The 22,227-nt window shown below is 45.2% G+C and overlaps 1 protein-coding gene across 1 annotated transcript in view; it reads right to left on the bottom strand.

The window, feature by feature from the left end:
• LOC146209706 (uncharacterized) overlaps positions 1-22,227 on the bottom strand; it is a 69,450-nt gene that overhangs the window by 12,415 nt on the left and 34,808 nt on the right. The window contains exons 3-7 of the mRNA XM_084580963.1: positions 11,238-11,469; positions 7,029-7,148; positions 6,014-6,102; positions 2,760-2,976; positions 1,006-1,051 (exon numbers count right to left, since the gene is read on the bottom strand). Coding sequence (XP_084437089.1) covers positions 1,040-1,051; positions 2,760-2,976; positions 6,014-6,102; positions 7,029-7,148; positions 11,238-11,469 — 670 coding nt within the window. The 3' untranslated portion in view covers positions 1,006-1,039. The remainder of the gene's footprint in view (positions 1-1,005; positions 1,052-2,759; positions 2,977-6,013; positions 6,103-7,028; positions 7,149-11,237; positions 11,470-22,227) is intronic.

Genomic DNA, 22,227 nt, shown 5'->3' with positions numbered 1-22,227 from the left:
GAACAAAGAGATCACAAACGCCTCAATAAACCGGAAATATTATTTCAACGCATCCTACAATTTTTCGGTAGGTCTTGCAGGGCCTTATACATTAGCAAAACTGTTCTCACGTGCTGCTTGTTCCATAATTCATCTCCCTCGTTTCAAAACCTACCGTCTTTCTATAGTTTTCGGGAGGAGGAGGATCTAATTTTTGGAGGCGGGAGGGCTGAGGGGTAAAAGTGTATATTAGCTGCATTTCTCCGGAGCTAATCTGCATTAAGTAAGCGTTGTGTCTCCACAGAAAAGCGAAACTGTGTGCAGCCTACGTTTAGAAAAGTAACGTTTAGTTTACAGCTCCTTTAAAAGTGTCTGCTACAAGTTACCGCGGATACTCTCTTGCTAGTACCTCTAACAGATGTGCACACGTCCATCTACTTGTTCCACCTGGTGAAGTACTGTTTCAATATACGATGCTAAGAATATTAAACAGCCCACGATAGTGCGCATCGGCAGGCGTTGTTAACAGCAATTGAAGCAAATTTTATTCGAGTTTCCGCAAGCATACAAAATTAATTTTTCTCCTACACTATCAATCAATCAATCATGTTTATTTTGCATGAGCAAAAGAGGTGGCGGGAGAAAAAACTGCATTGTTTGCAGCTTGAAGAGGCTCCAGCCACCCATACAGCAGACACTCACACACTCACACAATGGACATGAAGCTAATTTTAATGGGAAATAAATATGTTCAGGACGGCTGAGTAACTTTTGCCTCAGCCAGAAGCGAAAAATCTTTACGCCTATTATTCGTTTTCATTGCATACTGTTGAAGATTGGAAAGCATCCGCATATCCCTGCTGTTCTGTTCTGCCTAGCAAATCGCCTCGTGTGCGTCCACACGGTTTAATGACGAGCGCGACTTATCTGGGGACTGTGCATGGCATGCAGATACTCTCACGACGAACGTCCTTGAACAACTACCAGTCACCGAGCCCCCATGTAAAAGAAAATAACACCACTTACGGGGGAGATTGCTCGATGTTCTTGAAGCCTGCACTTAGCCTTTGCCCTGGAAAAAGAATCGTCATGCGAGCAAGAGTAAATTGAAATTGACTAAGCTTGCGGTAACGTTCCTGTAGAAACGTCAGCATATCGAAATAACGGTACGTAAACACCGGTAATCTGGAAATCGGCCTATTAAAGAAAACTGGTTAAACTTTCCCAGTATACGTCTGCATAATTCTACAGAACTGAGTCTTTGCTAAATTGCTTCAAATTTGAACAGTTGAAAATAATCATATCCGCGATTACAAACACAATAAAATCTGCGCAGCCAATAAAATGCCTCCAGTAATGCTACGCAGTATTTCCGATTGTTATGCAGCTTCTGTGAGTAAATCGCGATACATTTCTCCTTCAATTACAGGTACTGTTTGTGTCTCAATCGTTATACTCGATTGGTATTAAAACAAAGCATAGCTTATTGGTGGTCTTTAATGCTCGAAGTCTTCTCTCGCTAATTAGAGAAATGCAGTGTAATGATCTATCTAGTATCGTTTCAGATTTCTATTTTTTGTTTTTTGCTTTTTTTTGCAGCTAGAAGTGTGCCCTTATGTAAGCGGAGCAAATTGCGTTTCGACTGAGATGGCTCAGTGCTCATTGTTTGTTAGGGGTGACGCAGTTGCACAACCGGAAAGTGCCTGTTACCTTCCCTCGAAGGTGCCATTTGCAAACCCCCCTGTCGATGTTATCATTCAAGAGACACTACGCCAAACCTCGTCGCTTAGCTGTTAGCATACCTTTTTGCAAGTGAACAAACTATCATAAAAATAAAATTAAAAAATTCTGAAAAAGCAACAGCTATGCGTCACTTATCAACAATTGTATCAATAACTGCAGAACTTGGAACCCCGAGGACCTTCTTACTTTAAAGTTGCACAGAGCAAGAAGAAAGTATGAAGCTTTCTTCCCGTTTCAGTCCTGCCTATGCGTAGTTCTGCGTTTTCGGTTTTTCCCTACTGCTGCTGTACACCATCGCAGATTGGCATGGCCCCATAAGGTAACACCTAGCGTGCACTACCTTTTTCATAGCACAAGATAAGGCCTTCAAAGCGCTAGGTGCAGTGGATTCCATAATCTATAAACTGGAAGCTGTCGCCATTGTTTTATGATCATTATTTTCTTCGATGCAGGCGACAAACGCAAGCCGCTGCCCAATGCAGACGAGATTGGTAGTTTGCAGCAAAGTGATGTAATCTAAAAAGTCGCATCGGCATCGCACTTAACTAGCGGCGAGGTGTTATTTGTCACTTTTGCATAATATGTGCAAACATTAAGCTCGTTTCGAATGTCGCTGGCTGCTTCGACAATTCGCGGCTCCACACAGCATCGGCTAGCATTGCCTTATATACTCACATTGTATTCTTCGCCAACGAGCGATTCAGTCTGTACAGTTCATATAGCAATTTATTGTAAATTAGTGAAAATGGTGAGTCGTTATGTGCGGAATATCGCTAATTTAAATCCTGCTTTCACACCTGTCTCTACAGCAGAAACACCCGCTACTTGGACTTTCGGCAAGAGCGGTTATAGAGGAGGTGCCATAAATAGCAGGTTATGGTTCGCAGGTTTCGCAAATATATCTATAACAGCGCTTGACAGTTGCGCGTCTAAGTGTCCTGCTACCCCTCGCCATGGATAATAGTTTGTATCGTATTTCGTTTGCGCCGTATCTGCCACGAGGCGCTCGCTACAGCTGCAGGTCACGGGGCACTCACGATCTGCAGGCTGACGAGCTCGATGTCGCCGTCGATGATCATGACGGGTGTGACGAGGCGGCGCATGGACTGGTCGATGATCTTCCGGTTCAGGCTGACGAACGCACAGCTCGAATGGGACGACACCTGGATTTCCTCGTACGAAGAGCGCCCCATCACTTCCATGTGCTCCTCCAGGTTGATGTGGAAGGTTATCTCGCCGAAATTCAAGCTCATCCTGCGATCCGAGCGACGACACCGCGCAGAATGGTGTGAATAATTTTGGGCCTGACATGAAAGAAAACTGCACCAGAAAGCGCCGAACTATTTCGCAATGTATTTATTACCAGCCAAAAACATATTAGAAGGAAAGGAAGGTCTTACGTGGCCGCTTTGTAGGCGCTTTTGTTTTCATGAAACCTACAGTGAAATGACGCGAACCATGTTGGTACTAAACTCCACAAAATAGGCGTTTGTTCGCTCGAAATATTTTAGTGTTCGGCAAAGAAAAAGCATCTTTTCCTTGGCTGAAGCACTTGAGTGTCACACAAGCGAGTCTCTTGTTCGAGCAAACCCACAGCATGCCACGCGAGCCTTTTGCTACAAGATTTTCTCTACAACCCACCTTGCACCACATCACTCATGCCACCTGTTTCTCCCCCTACCTGAATACGTTTCTCAAGCTCACCGCATCTCGTAGCAGTAGACAGTGAGGGAAACTATTCCCCTTGCTACGACCTCGAAGTAGACACAGTACCGTAAGGCTCTGAGATGTGAGGAGGTGACTTTCTAAGACGATGTTGCATCTTCAACAAGAGTTCCACATCATTAGCAATGCAGAGCAAAGTCGGCAAGAAGACAAAAAGCTGACACGACGAGAAAATCTCCCCGTCAACGATGCACTATTTGCCACGTTCGTCTACCAGGAAGCCTAATTTTCTATTTTCTGTGATGAGAGCGCTTGTGCTTCCTCAAATTTGTGCACCAGTTGACACTCGATGCCCAAACAAACCAGGGGAGACGAGCTCAGCCTTGTCCGGCCAATACACTAGGCGACTGGTTTCATCTGCTCTGAACGCACAGCTGCTGAACCGGCGCCTCCGTCATTGTGCTACTCCACCAAATATTTCGGCCTCTGCGCCTAGACTCCTAGCGCGTTCCCCTCTATGTGGCACCTTCTCTCAGTCGAAGGTGAGCTGGCGCCATCCTCAGGATGTTCTAGAAGGTAGGCGTACATCAAACATTAGTCGTATTCGAGAGAAGCACCTCTGTTTCACTTCAAACCTCAAAGTTCCCAGTTTTGTTAGCAGTAAGCCAATAATTATGAAAATTTAAAATAAACTGTTTTAAGCGAAAAAGTCAAATGAGGGCCTGTATGCAACTGTGTAGGAATTGAAGGTGAATTTCGGCTCCGTAGCTTACGCCGTAGCAAAGCAAGCTAAAGAACTGTTCACGGGTGCAATGAAATATGCCCGTATGCGGGCACAGAATTTGTTTGATAAATTAGAGGAATTTTTGATAATTTATTCTCGGAGCTTTTTGGGGCGTGCGGCAAAAACAAAAAAACAAATAGGCATTCTCCCAGATAGTGCCGATTGTTATAATAGGATACTCGTTATAACACGTTATAAATAGGACACTAAGTACACTCCATCAATGCTTCCTTGATAATCAATTGAAAATTAATGTAACTAAAACTAAGGCTATTATCTTAAAAACCAAAACATAAAATCTATATTACACAATTCGATCTTAAGCTAGGTTTGGAAACAATAGAGGTTGTAGACAATTTAAGATATTAGAAGCATAATTCAACAGCTTGCTAAGCTGGGACAATCATATGTTAACGCTGTCATCAGTGAGCATTCTCGTGTCACACGTATCATTAACCGGCATCGTCACTTACTTCCATGTAAAGTTAAACTTCTCGTCCATAATTCAGTCTTAATGTCGCATGTAAACTAAGCGCACATAGTTTGGGAAACACCTACAGGTATAGTACCAGTGTAAATAACATTTACGTTTTGCAGAAGAAGGCACTGCGTTCAATACTAAATTGCGATTCTGATATGAACACATGCGATTAATTCCGCCAACCATATGGCGTAAAAGTATCTGAAATTTATAATGTTAGGCTAGCTGAAAGACATAAGAAGGACATAAAATAAAATGTGATCTACTTGCGTGACACGGCCCACCTTTCGCTAAATGTATAATTTTACCCTAGCAGACAGATCGCACTGGGGCATCTTCCAATATGCCGCACAATATGCGGAACATATAGCGTATACAAACCACGCTGCCTCGTCTTTTGAATAGGTTTCATGCTGAAAATGTTGATATGTCGCGAGCAAGCCGCAAATGTACATAGGATATGTATGTGCTACTTTCTAGATTTCACCATGCTTTCTTTGCTTCTTTATCTCTTTCGTTTCATGAATGTTGACCTGTTTTGAATAACCAGTGACCTGATGTTCAATGCATTGTGTTTTTGTTTTTTGCTATTATTTTTGTAGGCGCTTCATTTCTTTGTTGGTGTTTTGTTTCTCTCTCTATAATGATGCATCAGGCGTTTTTTTTTGGCAACCATTGTTTGCACTTCGCGCTGTTATTTGTGTAAATAATTTGGATGTTTCCTGCTGTTCTGCAATGTATGACCGAGGGGCATGTCAAGCCACAATTGCTGGCTTTTTGTCTTCGAACCTCACAAAGTGTACATGAAAAAATAAATTGAAAGCGAAATTGAAATTGAAGAAAACGCCTAAGTACGTATTCCGCGATAGTCACACTTCGAACCAAGCGTGAGAAATTTCGCAGACGAACGGTGCTTATGGGTTAAGACTGTGGAAGAGTAAATTGAACGCTTTTATAAGCTACGTTCGCAAAAACAAATATCAAAACGAATAAATTAAATTCAAATAAAGTTTAGACACTACGTATCTGATAAACGAACGTGCACTCTGTGTTCGCTATTTTGACATCGGACAGCCATACTCTATTGTTTGTGATTATTTCACCCCGCCAACTGTTAAGCACTTAGCAGGCGCACAGTATTTCGAGAAAAGATGTTATCAAATTACTGACAAAATTGAAAGTTTCAAATAGCACAATAAAAACCCGCATTGGTATATTCGGTGACCACCGATCGGAATAAATCTGCATATGATATATTTACAAATTACAGCGCTCCTGCGTAAACATCCCTAAAAAGCGAAGTGATGCTAATCAGCAGAAAAAAAAAAACACCTGCAAAATATTTGTCAGCACGGTCTTACTTTTTTCCATTGGTCTTGACGTGGAAGCGAATGGAGTAGGTGTCGTTGTACACAACTGGCCCGTTCAAGTTGACAGTGAACGGCATCTTCTGCAGGACATAACGCAAATATTGCATCAGATATTGCGTCAACCACATACCTCATCTGTAGGGCGGCTACGCGCGAGTGATACGAGCATTCGAGCAAGAGTGGATGTGATGTTGACATCAGGACGTGCCTAAAGAGATTCGCTGCATAGTTCCGCGCCAACCATTTCAACCCTTACTAGCGACCCAACTTCAAGGCAGTATCAGGAAGCAAACAATTAAGGGCGCGTGAGAATGTTTCTTGCAGGAAGCTCTGAAAGAGCCGCTGCCATGAAAAGTGAACCTAGGCGTAACTAATCCCATTTTATTAGATGAGACAGCTTGAAGGAATCGTTGTCACTCCACAACCAAGATAAATTCCAGCCGCATTCTGAGGAGTGGATTACGTGACCAAAACAATTTGGCTCCGATTTTTATTTTATTTTATTTATGAAGTTGCTTCCTGCCTTACACAGAAATGGCAGATTGCGTAACTCTTTAGACAATTATGAAAGCTTAGCATCGTCAAGGTTTTCCGAAACCAGAGGGGCCAGCTAGAAGCCTTACTAGCAGCAGCTATAAGGCATTTAAGCCATAAATGTGAGTGAATTAAACGGAAAGGTAAGAGCGTCGCCAGCTAAGAGGCTTAACCTCGCAAAAACAATTACCTCGAACGCATGAATAATAGCTTCGCCGTCGAAGAATTACTGCTCATTTGCGAAATTGCCCGAAACATTCATGATGGCTGCAAATGACAGCGTCGGAGATTTGGAGATATTGTTGGAGATAACTGCTTCGAGGTCATTTATTCGCGATCACTGCTGAAGATAATTTCTCGCTTTCCATTAACTAATGTGTCCTGAATAGTTATTGTATTGCATGCAATGCGTTTTTTCAACGCCTGTGCTGGCGGCACGCGACGTCGAAAGTAGTAAAAGCAGTCCGCTCACGTCGAAATGGTACGGGATGATCAGTTCGGGGATGAAAACGGTGCCGTACAGGGTGAACTCGTTGGCGATGCCACCCTCGTCCATGTCATGCCTGTTATACTCACGTCCGTTCACTAAAGTCTGCAACAAAAAACAAGCACTGACTATAAATCACACGTGAGGGCAGGGTTCAGTCTGCGCACATCCAAAGCCCTTCTACCAATTCACAGGATCCTGGCAAGCATCAAGCAGACCTTGTATTCAGTACTTTGTTCTAAGACGCACTTATTGCCGTTAACTCCTAGTTGCCGTAGGTATGCGCCCATATCAGTTTGCTTGTAACGAGCAGAATGACCTTGGGAATGACACGAATGTTTTGTTCTGTTTGTCGATGCTCAAAGCCGCCGGGCATAGCTTCATCGTTTTCCTTTGCCGAGATCTATCACGAACGATTGTGGGGACTCGCGTCGACTTATCACAGCGGCGTTATCTAGATGTTTCTTCTCCGACTTAAAATTGAGCGCTGATTGACGGGCAACGGCCGACGAGCAGGCTCGCTATTATCGCGCCACCGAGTTTCTCAGCTATTTGCAGAGGCACGTACTTCTGCCATTAAGTAATAATATTCTGCACCATAAAGCAGCTGTGAATAAAAACTTTCAACTCAACCACAGTGACATTTTGTTGAAGAGAGCGAAATACATCGGTTTGCAAGTTTCTTGGAGGTTCTTTACTGTTTCTACCAAGCATGTTCGTAATATTGGTGCTGTTTTTGGAACCTCACTTACTGAGGCACCGTAGTTGTTATATAAGCCACCACAATTAACCATTTACTGCTCTATAAAAAGTGCATCAAGCAAACGAAACAAATATTCCTGAGAATACGAGTGGTTTTTTTGTTCAGTATTTAGTGTACCTGCTCACAAATCAAAATATAACACACTCTTTATTTTATTTTATTAGGACGCTCAATTTACCACTCAGTAAGTAAGCAATATCCCGGTAATGAAAACAGCATTTCGAGGTCAGCATGACACCCGCCCCGTATGTGTCCACGCCAAGCAACGAACTATTAGGATTGTCATGACAATCCAGAAACGCTTCAAACAAAGGGTGGTGGCCAGAATTTTAGCGCGGTTGAGCGAGTTACTCAGCCTACAGTGTGCGAGGAAATAGCCGGACGCAACTTGATCTCACTGACCGACTGAGCTACAATTTGAGCAGATACTACACGCCCGTCTAACTACATATACAAACACAAAAAACAAAACAAAAGAGGCTCTAACATGTGTTTTGCAATCAGATTATGAAGCAGATGAAAACGTCTCCAACACTGGGTCTATGAGATTATATTTTAGAAGGGATTACTGCATCAGAGGAGGCATTTAAATCATCCGCTACATGACTTACATAAAGGTTCTGTAGATGCTGGTTATTTAGGATGATAATGGTGTATGGTGCACTTGTCCCTCGAACTAGGTTTCAGAAGAGTAGAATTACATGTCAGAACGTGCGACTTCCAAGTTCACCTGTTGGCATATCACCTCCTCAACCCTGAAACGTGTGAAGTACGGGGAAATGCAATGGCTATGGAAGGAGGGGCATGATACTTTACACCCTTGTGAGCATCATTTGAAAATATGACGCACAGCTACGAAAAACATTCTTTTTCATTACTTGATTGTATAAATTGTATACATGTACTGCATTACCACAAATTCTTGGACTAGTTTGTACATACTTGAATTGGTGAAAAAGGCATCATATAAACGAATCACAACTGAGTAATGAGTAGCGCCTGTTTTTCGTCTCTTTCCTGTTATATGGTGTGCATATTTCGGCGCCAATTCACCAATTCAAATAACATGTACTGCTGCTCTAAATGCCGCCTATGGTTTTTGTGAGATTCTTTCGAAAACAGTGCCAGAAGTAATATGCCTGTTATGTTTTATACTGAGACTCATGGATTTTACTTTTTTTTTGTATCAAGCTATGTGCGTTTGCTGCTCCCACGACACTATACATATGGTTAGGCTATGGGCCTCATCAACGCGTGAGGTTAGGGGAAGGGCGGAAGAGCTCAAGATCTCGGTAAAGAATAGATATTCAACTCTAACCGAGGATGGCGACATTACTCTAGAAGCAATGAACAACAATGTCAAAGATATTATTACGGAGTGCGCTGTAGAAGTAGGCGGTACGATAGTTAGATATGATACCGGTAAGCTGCCTAAGGAAACGAAAGATTTGAATAAGAAACGCTAGAGTATGAAAGCTTCCAATCCAACAGACCAGATGGAATTGGCCGAGATATCAAAGCTAATCAATAAGCGCAAGGTGGCCAATATAAGGAAGTATAACATGGAGAAAATTGAGCATGCTGTAAAGAACCGGGGAAGCCTTAAAGCGGTACAAAATAAATTGAACATGGGCAAATCCTGATGTATGCGATAAGGGACAAGGCGGGCAACGTCATTACGAATATGGACAAGATAGTCAAAGCAGCCGAGAAGTTCTATACAAATCTCTTTAGTAGCCAAAGTAGTCAGGAGCGTAAGGAGATTGGCGGTAGGGAAGAACAGTCAGACATTCCACCAGTGACGAAGGACGAGGTCAAGAAAGCATTAGAAACTATGAAAATGGGGAAATCAGCTGGAGAGGATCAGATAACTACAAATTTGCTAAAGGACTGGGGGGATATCGTGCTAGAAAAACTGACCACCCTGTATACGCAGTGCCCGGTGTCATCGACGGCACCGGAACCATGGGAGAATGCAAGCATTATCCTCATTCATAAGAAAGGGGACTCTGAAGGCCTTAAACTTACAGACCAATCAGCTTAGTGTCTGTTACGTAAAATGTATCTACTAAGGTAATCGCTAATAGAATCAGGACAACCATAAACTGCAATCAAGCAAAAGATCAAGCAGGTTTTCGGAAACGGTACCCTACTATCAATCATAGCAATACCATCAACCAGGTTATAGAAAAATGCCCGGAACATAACCAGGCCTTATACATAGCATTCATTGATTACGAAAAAGCATTTGACTCAGTTGAAACCTCGGCGGTGATGCAGGCACTGCGAAATCAGGGGGTAGACGAGCCGTACGTGAAAGCGCTGGAAGACATATATAGTGGCTGCACCGCAACTATAGTTCTGCATAAAGAATGTAACAAAATTCCCATAAAGAAAGGTGTTAGGCAAGGAGACACAATCTCCCCAGTACTATTCACAGCTTGTTTAGAGGAAGTATTCAGAGACTTGGAATGGGAGCAGTTAGGGATAAGGGTAGATGGAGAATACCTTAGTAATCTGCGATTTGCTGATGACATTGCCTTGCTAAGCAACTCGGGGGATGAACTGCAAATAATGATTGATGACCTAGACAGGAAAAGTAGAAAGGTAGGATTAAAAATCAATATGCAGAAGAATAAGGTAATGTTCAACAGCCTCGGGAAGGAACAGCAGTTTACATTAGGTAGCGAAGCAGTGGAAGTAGTAGGCGAATATGTCTACTTAGGACAGGTAGTTACCGCACATCCAGACCATGAAAAGGAAATAACAAGCAGAATAACATTGGGATGGAGCGCATTTTGTAAGCACTCGCAGATTGTAACTAGCAGCTTACCGGTATCGCTCAAGAGGAAAGTATACAACAGTTGCATCTTACCTCACCTATGGGGCTGAAACGTGGAGGCTAACCAAGAGGGTTCCACTTAAGTTGAGGACAACTCAGAGGGTTATGGAACGAAAAATGGTAGGGGTAACATGAAGAGATAGGAAGCGTGTAGAGTGGGTCAGAGAAATAACTCAAGTTACTGACATTCTAGTGGAAATTAAGAAGAAGAAATGGGCATGGGCAGGACATTTAGTACGAAGAGAGGATACCCGTTGGTCGCTAAAGGTAACAAACTGGATTCCAAGGGAAGGAAAGCATAGCAGGGGGCGGCAGAAAGCTAGGTGGACGGATGAGGTTAAGAAGTTCGCAGGGGTCAAGTGGATGCAGCTAGCACAGAACCGGGTTAATTGTAGAAATATGGGAGAGGCCTTCGCCCTGCAATGGGTATAGTCAGGCTGGTGATGATGATGATGAACTCGTATAACACCAAGCTGCTTCACTGACACCGTGGTTCTGCTATATGCCAAACCGAAGCGATATAACTGTCGTCCCCTGAACCCTTTGTGATATGGGGGCAAACATGGTGCGACATATGGATGCGACTGACCACAAGCTGCTTCTCCTCCTTGTCGTAGTGGAGCTGCATGAAGTGCTCGCTGTGCGGCTTGAAGACAGGGCACACAGAGCCCACGTCCGAGTTGTGCCATTCATACTTGTCTTCTTTGCCATCCACAAGGTCCTGGAAGGTGACGCGCACCGCGTGGTGACCCACGTTCACGATCTCCGTGCAGTTCCACACGTGCTGCCGGTCCGCCGACTGCGTGAACTCCCAATTCACCCTGCACGCGAAGAGTGCATGTAGTTACAACTGGCTTCTGAGAACTTTGCATCTGAGTTAGGGTGGCCCCTCCAGAAGGCGTCGTTCTTAAAAAAAAAATTCACGATCAACATACCTCGGCGAATGGGAAAAAAGACTCAAAGTTCCATACTAGCTCTGTACAACTGCTTAGCAGAGTATCTGCTATTGACAGGTACCATGCACTATAGTACGGAAGCGAGTCCAACTTTATGTCCATAGACTCGCAGCACCCGATGATTATTTCGTTCATTTTTCTGTATGTCCATGTAGTAGCTTTATGATAATGAGCTCTGCCTACCCCATTATAAGAAAAAGACATGCCCCTTATCTCTGCAATTAGCCCTGCTTTCTCTGTTCAAGCATAAGGAGCTTGGGCGATAGGAACCGAATATAATGTGATTTCATAGGTTCACTGCTTTTGTGAAAACCGCGAACAGTGCGTCAAACTGAACAATTCTGTATCTGAGAACTTAGATGTGCATTCAGGAGTACCGCAGGTTTCAGTCCTCGGCCCCTCATCGTTCTTTAAATATATCAATGATATCGTTTTGTGCATTGACCTGGGGTACAATTCTGACTCTTCTCGGACGACTGCGTAGTGTGCAGGACACTAGATTCCGTGGTGAACAAATGGGGAATATACCCTGAAACCATACAGCATAATTTCGAATAACAAGAAAAGTGAATACATTTTTTATGCTCTATACCTAATCTCCCAGGCGGGAAAACTAATTATCTAAAACACCTAGGAGTAACACCGCCAAGAAACCTAAGCTTGCAACAGCACGTCAGAAATATATGCGATAAGGCCCAAGGAAGAATCTATTTCCTCAGGAGAAGACTATGCACTGATCTTCCTAATGCAAAATTTAATATTTATTACATATTAATATATTCAACCCTGGAATATTCCGGCTCTTTTTGCACAAGAAATATATGTTAACATACTAGAGCGTACTCAAAGCTTATTAGTACGATTTGTATACTCAAACTTTTACATCCATTGGCCCATATCTTACCTACTTCACGGAACTTTCGAGACGGAACTTTCTGTACTTAGTTTATCACGGCCACTTCAACATATCACGAGAAGCATGCCACCAGGAACTGTTCCACCCCTCTTCGAGAACTAACGATCACAGAGCAGTTCAACAACCTATAAGCCACATTAATGCTCATAAATATTCTTTTTCTTCATCGGCTGTTATTAATAATACTTTTTTTTTGCTGGGATAAAGGCTCCTCTGCTGCTCAGTGAAATCATTCATAAAGCGTGCTAATCACATAAGATTACTATCAATACAACCGCTAAAATCTGTGATGCTGAATTTCCATTTTGTACTTCTCCGTAACTACGCACATTTGCTTCCTTTCTGCAGTCCACTATTCTCGTTTCCCTTAATTGACATCATTTTCCACCATCGCGATGGAACTATAATGACGAATATTTATTCTGCACACCTTTGTTTATAAAGCTGTCTCTCTGGTTTATAGGAGATTTCCTTAGTAAAATAAAAAAATCATTACGCCATGCCAGCCACGTTCGCGTCATCGGTTCAGGTTTCGTAGTCACATTTGCGCACCGCACCTATATGTCTGTCTTCCTTTGGAATCAGTCAGTCGCTTTCAGTTCAGTTCAGTTCAGTCATTCAGTCGTGTCCGACTCTTCGTGATCCTATGGACCATGTCACGCCACGCCTTCGGGTCTCTCACTATCTTCCTAACATCACATATCTTCATCTGCAGTGCCTCGAGGATGCCATCTAACCATCGCGTTCGCTGCCTACCCCTTGTCCGGCGACCCTCAACTTTTCCCAACATCAAATCTTTCTCCAGCGACTCCTCTATTCTCATCAGATGACCAAAGTAGCTGAGCTTTAACTTTAGAATTTGACCCTCCAATGAGCAGTCAGGGTTTATGGTTGACAATATCGACTGATTTGATCTTCTAGCAGTCCAAGGAACTCTCAAGAGTCTCCGCCAGCACAACAATTCAAACGCGTCAATTCTTCGGCAGTCAGCCTTTTTCACAGTCCAACTCTCGCATCCATACATCACAACTGGAAAGACCATAGCACGAGTTATACGGATCTTGGTTGGCAGACTAATGTCTCTGCTCTTTACTAGGCGGTCAAGGCTAACCATTTCTCTCTTTCCCAGAAGCAGGCGTCTCCTAATTTCATGGCTGCAGTCTCCTTCTGAGGTAATCTTGGAGCCCCAAAACAGAAAATCTGTCACAGCTTCCACTTCTTGTCCATTGATGCTCCAGGACTTGACAGGGCAAGACGCCATGATCTTTGTCTTTTTAATGTTCAGTTTAAGCCCAAACTTCTCACTCTCTTATTGTACGCGCATCAGAAGTCTCGTGAGTTCCACTTCACTTTCTGCCATTAAAGTGGTATCATCCGCATATCTAAGGTTGTTGATACATTTTCCAGCAATCTTCACTCCAGCTGAAGACTCGTCCAGACCAGCCTTCCTCATGATGCACTCTGCATATAGGTTAAATAGGCAGGGCGACAGCATGCAGCCTTGCCTCACTCCTTTCTCGATCGGAAATAATCAGTAAGACCATGCCCAGTTCTGACTGTGGCCTCTTGCCCTTCATACAGGCTCCTGAGGAGACAGATTGAGGTGAATTGGAACTCCCATCTCTTGGAGAGCTTGCCACAATTTGCTGTGATCTGCGCAGTCAAACGCTTTCGCATAGTCAATAAAGCAGAAGTAGATGGGTTTCTGGAACTCTCTTACTTTTTCCATGATCTAGCGAAGGTTGGCAATTTGGTCTCTAGTACCTCTGCCCTTGCGAAGCCCAGTTTGGACGTCCGGAAGCTCCTGATCCACATACTGCCGCTGCCTACCTTGGATTTTCAACATCACCTTGCTAGCATGCGAAATAAGCGCGATCGTGCGGAAGTTGGAACAATCTTTGGCACTGCCTTTCTTTGGAATGGGGATGTAAACTGACCTCCTCCAATCCTGTGGCCACTGCAGGGTTGTCCAAATCTTCTGACATAATGTATGCAGAATGTTAACAGCGGCATGGTTGAGGTTTTGAAGCAACTCAGCTGGAATGCCGTCAATTCCTCTAGCTTTGTTCTTAGCAAGGCTGGCTCAGGCCATTCAACTTCACTCTTCAGGATGCCCGGCTCGAGATCAGTAATCACAATCGTCATATGATGGGTTTGCACATTCGGGTCCTTCTTGTACAGTTCTGTGTATTCCTGCCACCTCTTCTTTATCTCTGAGGCTTCAGTGAGGTCCTTGCCTCGTTTGTCCTTTATCACGCCCAGCTTAGCACAGAAGCTTCCTTTGTTATCTTTGATTGTCTTATACAGAGCTCTTGTGTTCCTTAATTGGCTATTGTCCTCAACTGCTTGGCACTGTATGTTCAGTAAGGTATTCTTATCTCTCCTTGCTATTTTCTGAAAATCCACATTGAGAACCTTCTATCTTTCTTTTTCCCCCATAACTTTTGCCATCCTCCTTTCCTCAGCTATTTGCAAAGCCTCTTCAGATAACCAGTTTGCTTTCTTGCATTTCTTTTGCTTTAGTACTACCTTACTAGCAACTTCTTGTATTATATCACGAACATCAGTCCGCATCTCTTCGGGCTCTCTGTCTTCTAGATGTAATTCTTGAAATCGATTCCTCACTTCCACAGCATATTCTAATGGAATTTGATCCAGGTCATACCTGAAAGGCCTTCTAGTTTTCTGCGTTTTCCTCAATCGAAGCCTAATTTTGGCAAGAAGAAGCTAATGATCGGTGCCACAATCGGCCCCAGGCCTTGTTTTTACTGCTTGTGTCAGTTGCTTTATATACTAATAAATTCTGTGTTCTTGATAGCACATGCCTTTCTCGTCTTAATCGCCTTCTCTTTGCTTCGGAGAAGGTGCCGTCAAAGCATGTCACAAGCTGCTTCAACTATTATACGTATATATTATGGTGAGGCTACCAAAAAAACATAAAATAATGTGCCTCTGCTCGTGCCACTAGGTATAACTGGCTGTCACCTATTATATTGCGGAAGTTGCGGTAGCTTCTGCCTCATATATAGAGCGAAACTTACGGGACACAGCCGCCCCTCAAAGCAGGATTCGACACGTTGGCTGGGGCAGCGACCGCCTGTCCTTGACGCGGGCGCTGCGCACAAGCCTAGTGTATAAAATAATCGACTGCAGAACGCCCGTGCCAATGCGCTCTGGGAAGATTCAGACTTCCGGGCCACTCTCGCTGCCGCTCCAGGAAAGCGTATTGTGTTTCATCGGGCCCGCGATCAACGCGTCGTTCTCCTCACCCGTACGGCCGCCGCTACCGAGCAACCCAGCCTTCGACGCCTCAACTAGCAAGAACGCCGTGAGAATTCCATTTCGCCAGAGACTTTTGTTCAATCGAACATTATGTTCGCTTTTGATAACCGTTACCTGACTTAGTAATGTTTTACGCTGGAGAACAATTTGATGTTGTGAAAGGTTGAGGGTTACCGGAAAATAGGCAGCGAACGCGATAATAAGATGGCATCCTCGAGGCGCTGCAAATGAAGTTATGTGATGTTAGGAAGATAGTGAGAGACCGGAAAGCGTGGCGTTATTTGGTCCATAGGGTCACGTAGAGTCGGACACGGCTGAACGACTGAACTGAACTGAACTTTCAATGTGACTTTTGACGATATTTATTATATCTAGAATACTTGCTTTGTTATCTTTATAGTCTTCTTTTTACCGCAGCGTTTTGTTCATTGTCGGGCTTTCCTCTTGTCATTTAATTAGTCGTCTTGCTATCAATATCTTGTAGTGGCGTTTTATTTTTTTATTGTACTGTAGTATAATGCAGTGTAATTTGGACTACTATTTATAAACATTCAATTGTTTGTAAAAGAAAGTGACCTCTTTGATTTATTCCGCAATCACACACCGAGACACGTACTACACGGGTTGGCCGGCCTAACTTTTAAATGGGTTCTCAAACCTCATAGAGGGACGACGGATAACTGTAAATAACATCATGGGACTCTGTACGCGCAGAAAATCGCTTATCTGATTTCACACCATGAACAGCATTGTCTACTCTCTCTGCTGTTCTTGCGTCCTACACGATTACCACCACTGTAAATGAGGACGAGCCAAACCCGGACATCCACCTCCTGAATCTTTGGGCTCTGCGTCGCCAGGCAGATCATTATGCTGCTCGTAACCCCGATGACCCATCGGCTATCCCCGCTCTTCACCGGGCTACCGCACGTGCGAGGCGGTATGAAAAGCGTCTAGGAAGACAATGTTGGGCTTCATTGTGTGAGCGCCTGTCCTCCAAGTAGAGTAATCGACAACTCTGGCGAGTGTATTACGCCATGGAGCGCTCTTCTCAAGGTTCTGATTACACAGAGAGCATTCGCCTTGCGATGAATGTAGATGAGGACACATTTGCAAAACAGGCCGCCAGACAGTTTTTTCCAAACTATGATTCCACCTCGACTTCTCCACCTTGCTCACCGGTTACCGAACCCCCCGATGCGATTACTTCTGACCTAACCATGGCAGAGCTGCTGGCCTCCATTGAACGCCTCAAGTCTAACTCTGCTCCCGGGCACGACGGCATACCTAACTCCTTATTCCCCCAACTTGGAAGGGACTGCTTTGCAGGCCCTGCTTAATGCATTCAATAACGTGTGGCATTCTGGTGTCATGCCGGACGAGTGGAAGCATTCTATTGTTGTTCCAATACCGAAGTCAGGTCATCCTCCAGTATCTCTCTCGGCCCTTCGTCCAATTTCCCTGACGCCAACAATCTGCAAGCTTTACGAAAATATTCTCGCCACTCGCTTATCGTGGTGGTTGGAATCCCATGATTGTTATCCACAATCCCAAATTGGCTTCCGCCCGCAAATAGGAACGGAGGACTGTCTTGCTACTTTGGCTGCTCACGTGCTTCACCACTCTCCGCACAGTCATCTTCTTAGAACTGTGATCGCTACAGATATAACAAAGGCATATGATAACATCCTTCACTCAGGCATTCTTGCCTCCCTACAAACTTTTGGTCTCCCTCACAGGTTTCTCCTCGCCATTCACGCCTTTCTAACAAATAGAACGTTCAGTGTGCGTGTCCATGGAAAGCCCTTTGGTCATTTCCCCTCAAACAGAGGAGTGCCCCAGGGCTCCGTTTTCGCCCCCACATTATTTAGTGTGGATTTTATTCCACTTGTTCGAGCCCTAGAGGCCATCCCTTCTATACGCGTGCTTGCGTATGCCGATGATATAACCCTATGGTGCTGTCACCCAGAATAGTCTGTCCATCAGGCGGCCCTCCAGCATGCGCTGGATGTAATGACATTTCGCCTCCCTCCTTTGGGTCTAATTCTATCGTATACAAAATCCTGTTTCATTCGCATTGGAAATAAAGCTGGCTTACGGGAAGCTCCCACTATAAATTTTATGATAGATAATACCCCGATTCCTCAGGCACAAACCGTTCGCATTCTTGGTCTTCTTCTTCATTCCTCTGGGACTGACAAGACCGCTCACGCTACTCTAGGTCTGCTTCGTCGCATAGCTATGCGCACTGGCGGCGCGCGTGCTCACACGGCCCGCCAGCTTGTTCGCTCTGTCCTCCAGCCGCGTATAATCTACCAGGCACAGTTTCAACGTCTCACACGCAGACATTGGGACTCCCTTGAGGCTATCAATCGTGAGGCTATGCGTGCAATAACATATCTTCCCCACCTAACACCCATACCAGTACTTCAGGAGTACGCCCAGCTAAATACGCTCACTGAACTCGTTGATCAGCGGATGGCAAACAGAGCTCCAAACAGTCTTTACAACTACATCATTTAAAGACACTACCTCCATGGTCGTACTGCCAGCTCACGGACAATCGTCCCACTGCTTCCCTATCGGTATCATCCGCACATCTTCCTCAAGGGTGCATATTATATACCGATGCATCACATACTGCAGAGCGAGGAGTTACTGCTGTGTATAGTCCCTCTCATTCGCATCTCAACACTCCCGTGACATATACCGCAAATACGTGCACCTCTCTGGCACTGGAACTTCAAGCCATTTACAATGCCATAAGTTCCCTTCCGCCAGTTCCTACATTCAATGCAGTTCATCTTTACACAGACTCTCTCACTGCCCATAAACAGCTTAAGGCCGTTCGACGCACATTCCAAATAACACAGTCCATACATTTGCTCTGTTCAAAGTACCCATGTCCTGTGCGCATACACTGGATTTGCGGCAATGCTCGCGATTCACATAATATTCAAGCAGATGCTATGACGCACATAAGCATATCAGGCGATCTACCACCTTCCCCTCTTCCCCCAGATCCGTTCCTGTCCCACGTTTCCGATTCGCAAGTTCTGCGCCAGCGAACATACGCTCTCATTCCTCCGTGTTCGCACCCTCTCCTCCGTAGTATTACTCGGCAGGAGGAGGTAACAGTGCGCCGGATCCGGGCAGGGGCGGCTCTGACCCCATCTGTTCGACATCCATGGCGGGAAAAAGATCTACCAGTGACTAACAGGTGCCATCACTGTGACACTCCACCTGACGTCTGCGATGTGCATCACTTGTTGTGGACGTGTCCATCAACGACTCACATTAGGCAACGTATAATCATGAAGGTGGGCCTGCGGTGGAATCGCTATTGTGATTATGAGAAATGGACAATGAACAATCGCTACACTGCCAACCTTCTCGAATACATAAGCGCAACTGGACTTCACTCCTTTTAACTTTCTATCTCCTACATCCCATTCCCCCTTTCTCAACTTATGCCTTGTGGCAAACGTTTCGCAAAAAAAAACTGTAAAGGGGATCCCGCGCCTCTTTTGACCGTAAAGGCGGGGGTTTGTGACTTAATTGGCGTCCGCGAATAGGACTGGTCAACCAAGTGTCGATGAGAGGAGAGGAGTAGGCGCAAATTTTTTTTAGTGTTGTGTCTTAGCACTGCATAACGCTTCACCCCTAAGATGGCTGATGCAGAGTTAGAACGACTTGTTGAGTATGACCGAACGTTTGGCTCTGAGGGACAAGAGCTTCTCAAATGGGTAGACCAAGTGCGAGCTCGTCGCAATGTGGAACGCAATGAAGAATGTGCGCGGCGGAAAGAGGAGGCAGAACTAGAATCTAAAATTCGGATGACGGAGATGGAGAAAGAAAAAGAGTTACGGATGGCGGAGATTGAAAGGAAATAAGTTACTGATGCTACGACGATACCTACCGAATAATCCGGTAACTGACGCTAATAGCACCGGAGAGACAAGGTCAGAAACGGGGAGGGTCACGCTGCTCGGCCCGAACGCATAAGCCCGCATAAACTGATGCCGGTTTTTATTGAGGGCAGGTAAGCGTTTTTAATGAGGCTTACCTCATGCGTTTCGAGCGCGTGGCTGAGAGTCAGAGTTGGCCTCGCGACCAGTGGGCTACAGCCCTCAGTCTATGTTTAAGCGGCGAAGCGCTCAGCGTTTTTAGTCACATGTCTGCGTCCGAGTTGTTGGACTACAACAAGCTCCGGAAGGCGCTCATGATTCGCTTCCGTATGACAGGCGAAGGGTTCAGAGAAAACTTCAAGTCTGCTAGTCCCCGGAACGAGGAAATGTGTTCACAATTCGTGACACGTCTTCAGAACTTCCTAGACAGATGGATAGAGCTGTCGGACAGAAAGAAAGAGTACGCAGATATCGCTGACCTGATTCTAAGGGAACAGTTCTTTAATAACAGCACGCTCCGCTACAAAAATGTTTTTGAAAGAAAAGAAGGATCGACGCATCCTTCGCGGAAACATTAGCAAGGGCAGAAAGGTATGTGGAGGCCCATGTCTGGTCAAACTTCAGAAAGCGAAGCACCCCGAAGAATAAGGCAGAAAACGCCATCTCCAAGACTACCGAAAGAAAGGAAAATTTCCTGCAGTCATCTGATGCGAATCGCCGTGATGAAAAGAAATGCTTTATCGGTTTACGCACTGAACAACACCGAGAAAATTGCCTGGCCACCACCTCCGACGGATCAGGACAGCCCAATAAATGCCAAAAATGCGGCAAGCCAGGCCATCCAAGCTGGAGATGTTGGGCAAATGGGGCCCCAAAACAATGAGAAGAAAATTGGGAGTCCGCTGCAGTATGCGTTGAGAACGAATACCTCGAACTTAAAGCTCCCCTGAAAGGGGTCACCAAGAAGGGTAAACAACGCCATAAACACTGATAGTTATTGAACCACTCATCATTCTCCCGCAAAAAATTTTCGATCTAGCTTCTGCAACAACAGAGATATCGGCGATTAAAAATGACCCTTCCAATTCTCCCTCTTAACTCGTATACCGAAGGGAGCCATAAAAAAAATAGAGAATACAAGCAAGTTCAAAGCTCCGCCCAGGCATACGTCACTTCGACGAACTTCCGGTTGCCACGCCCTCGCTCGCCGGGGTAACTCGCGTCAACCCGTCCTCGCCCGCACAGGCCTGAGGTGTTCGCCGGTTCCCACAGCGACAGTTAGTGTAACCGCGAACTCGTGGTTACCCTATGTTACACGGCGGACCAAACCATGGTTACACCACTAACCGCAGTTATCGCAAACCGAGCTTGACGACCTTGGTTTGCGTCGTTTGGTTATGACGGCGTCTGTTGACGGAAGCTACTCGTCGGCGCCCGAGTGCGCAAAACATACGAGCGGTTCTGCTTCACAAAGTTATTCATTTGCCCACTGTATAACGTTTAAAGATCGATGTATAGAATATGGTGCCGCCCGACGTCTTCGATTACGGCCGACAGCGCAGCGACTGCCTTGTCTTGCCTGCAGTATAGTTTGAACGGCTTGTTGCTGAGCAGAACGTCAAAAAATGCACGGCCTTAGCTATGAAAGTACACGAGTTTGCAACGCCAGGCTGAGGTACGTTACACAATTACCGCGGGAGTGGGGCACGCGAGCGCGGCGAAGGACGGCGCCGTGCGTGACCGTCCCTAGTCGTCGCTAGGCCTAAATAGTTTCTCTTCGAAACCGCGGCGGTCGACGCTTTGGAACATGATCAACGCTGTCGTAAATCGTCTACTTATGAAACTGCCTTATAGTGAATCCTATCCTGCCATAGTAAAATAATTATAGGATCAACTCTGCCGACGCATTAATCGCAGAGCTAGTACGAGCAGATCGGATCAGCCGAAATGCACCAGCGGCAGCTGGCTTGAGTAGAAACTAGCTTGTATCACGGCTATCGCTCTTACCAGCAATTTGTTGCTGGTCAGCGATCCTCACAAGGGCTGCATACTTGATATTCGGCTCAGTATTCCAGACGCCAACAAATTTTGGCACGCTTTATTTCGGACATCGGTGTTAACGATCCGCCGTGTCGTTCGCGAACGATATGCGGGAGGTGGGGCCACAGCGGCGCTGTTTACGGCGGTGAGGAGGTGCCGCCATCGTGCGGTGCTTGACCATTCTGTTGACGCCTCGTCGGACGACACTCCGGTACTCCTGAAACCACGTTATATAAATAAGATATTTTTAAATGCAGCTTCGTCCTGCCGATCCCTGCGCTGCTTCGGTTGCTGCACTTAATGGGCAATGGCCACCTAACCGATAAGGGCGGCGAGCTGTGTAACAGCTCGCACAGAGTTCGAGCAGTTCGAGCAGCGCACGAGCAGACGACTTTCGCAGCTACCGGAAGAGTGTCCGTGAAGTCACGGTTTAAGGAAATAGTTCCATGCGACACCACCAAGCGACATTCTCTCTGC

This window comes from Amblyomma maculatum, chromosome 1, assembly GCF_055883805.1.
Source record: "Amblyomma maculatum isolate TAMU_Amacu chromosome 1, ASM5588380v1, whole genome shotgun sequence".
Lineage (NCBI taxonomy): Eukaryota > Metazoa > Arthropoda > Arachnida > Ixodida > Ixodidae > Amblyomma > Amblyomma maculatum.
This window is presented reverse-complemented; position numbering and strand designations above follow the sequence as displayed.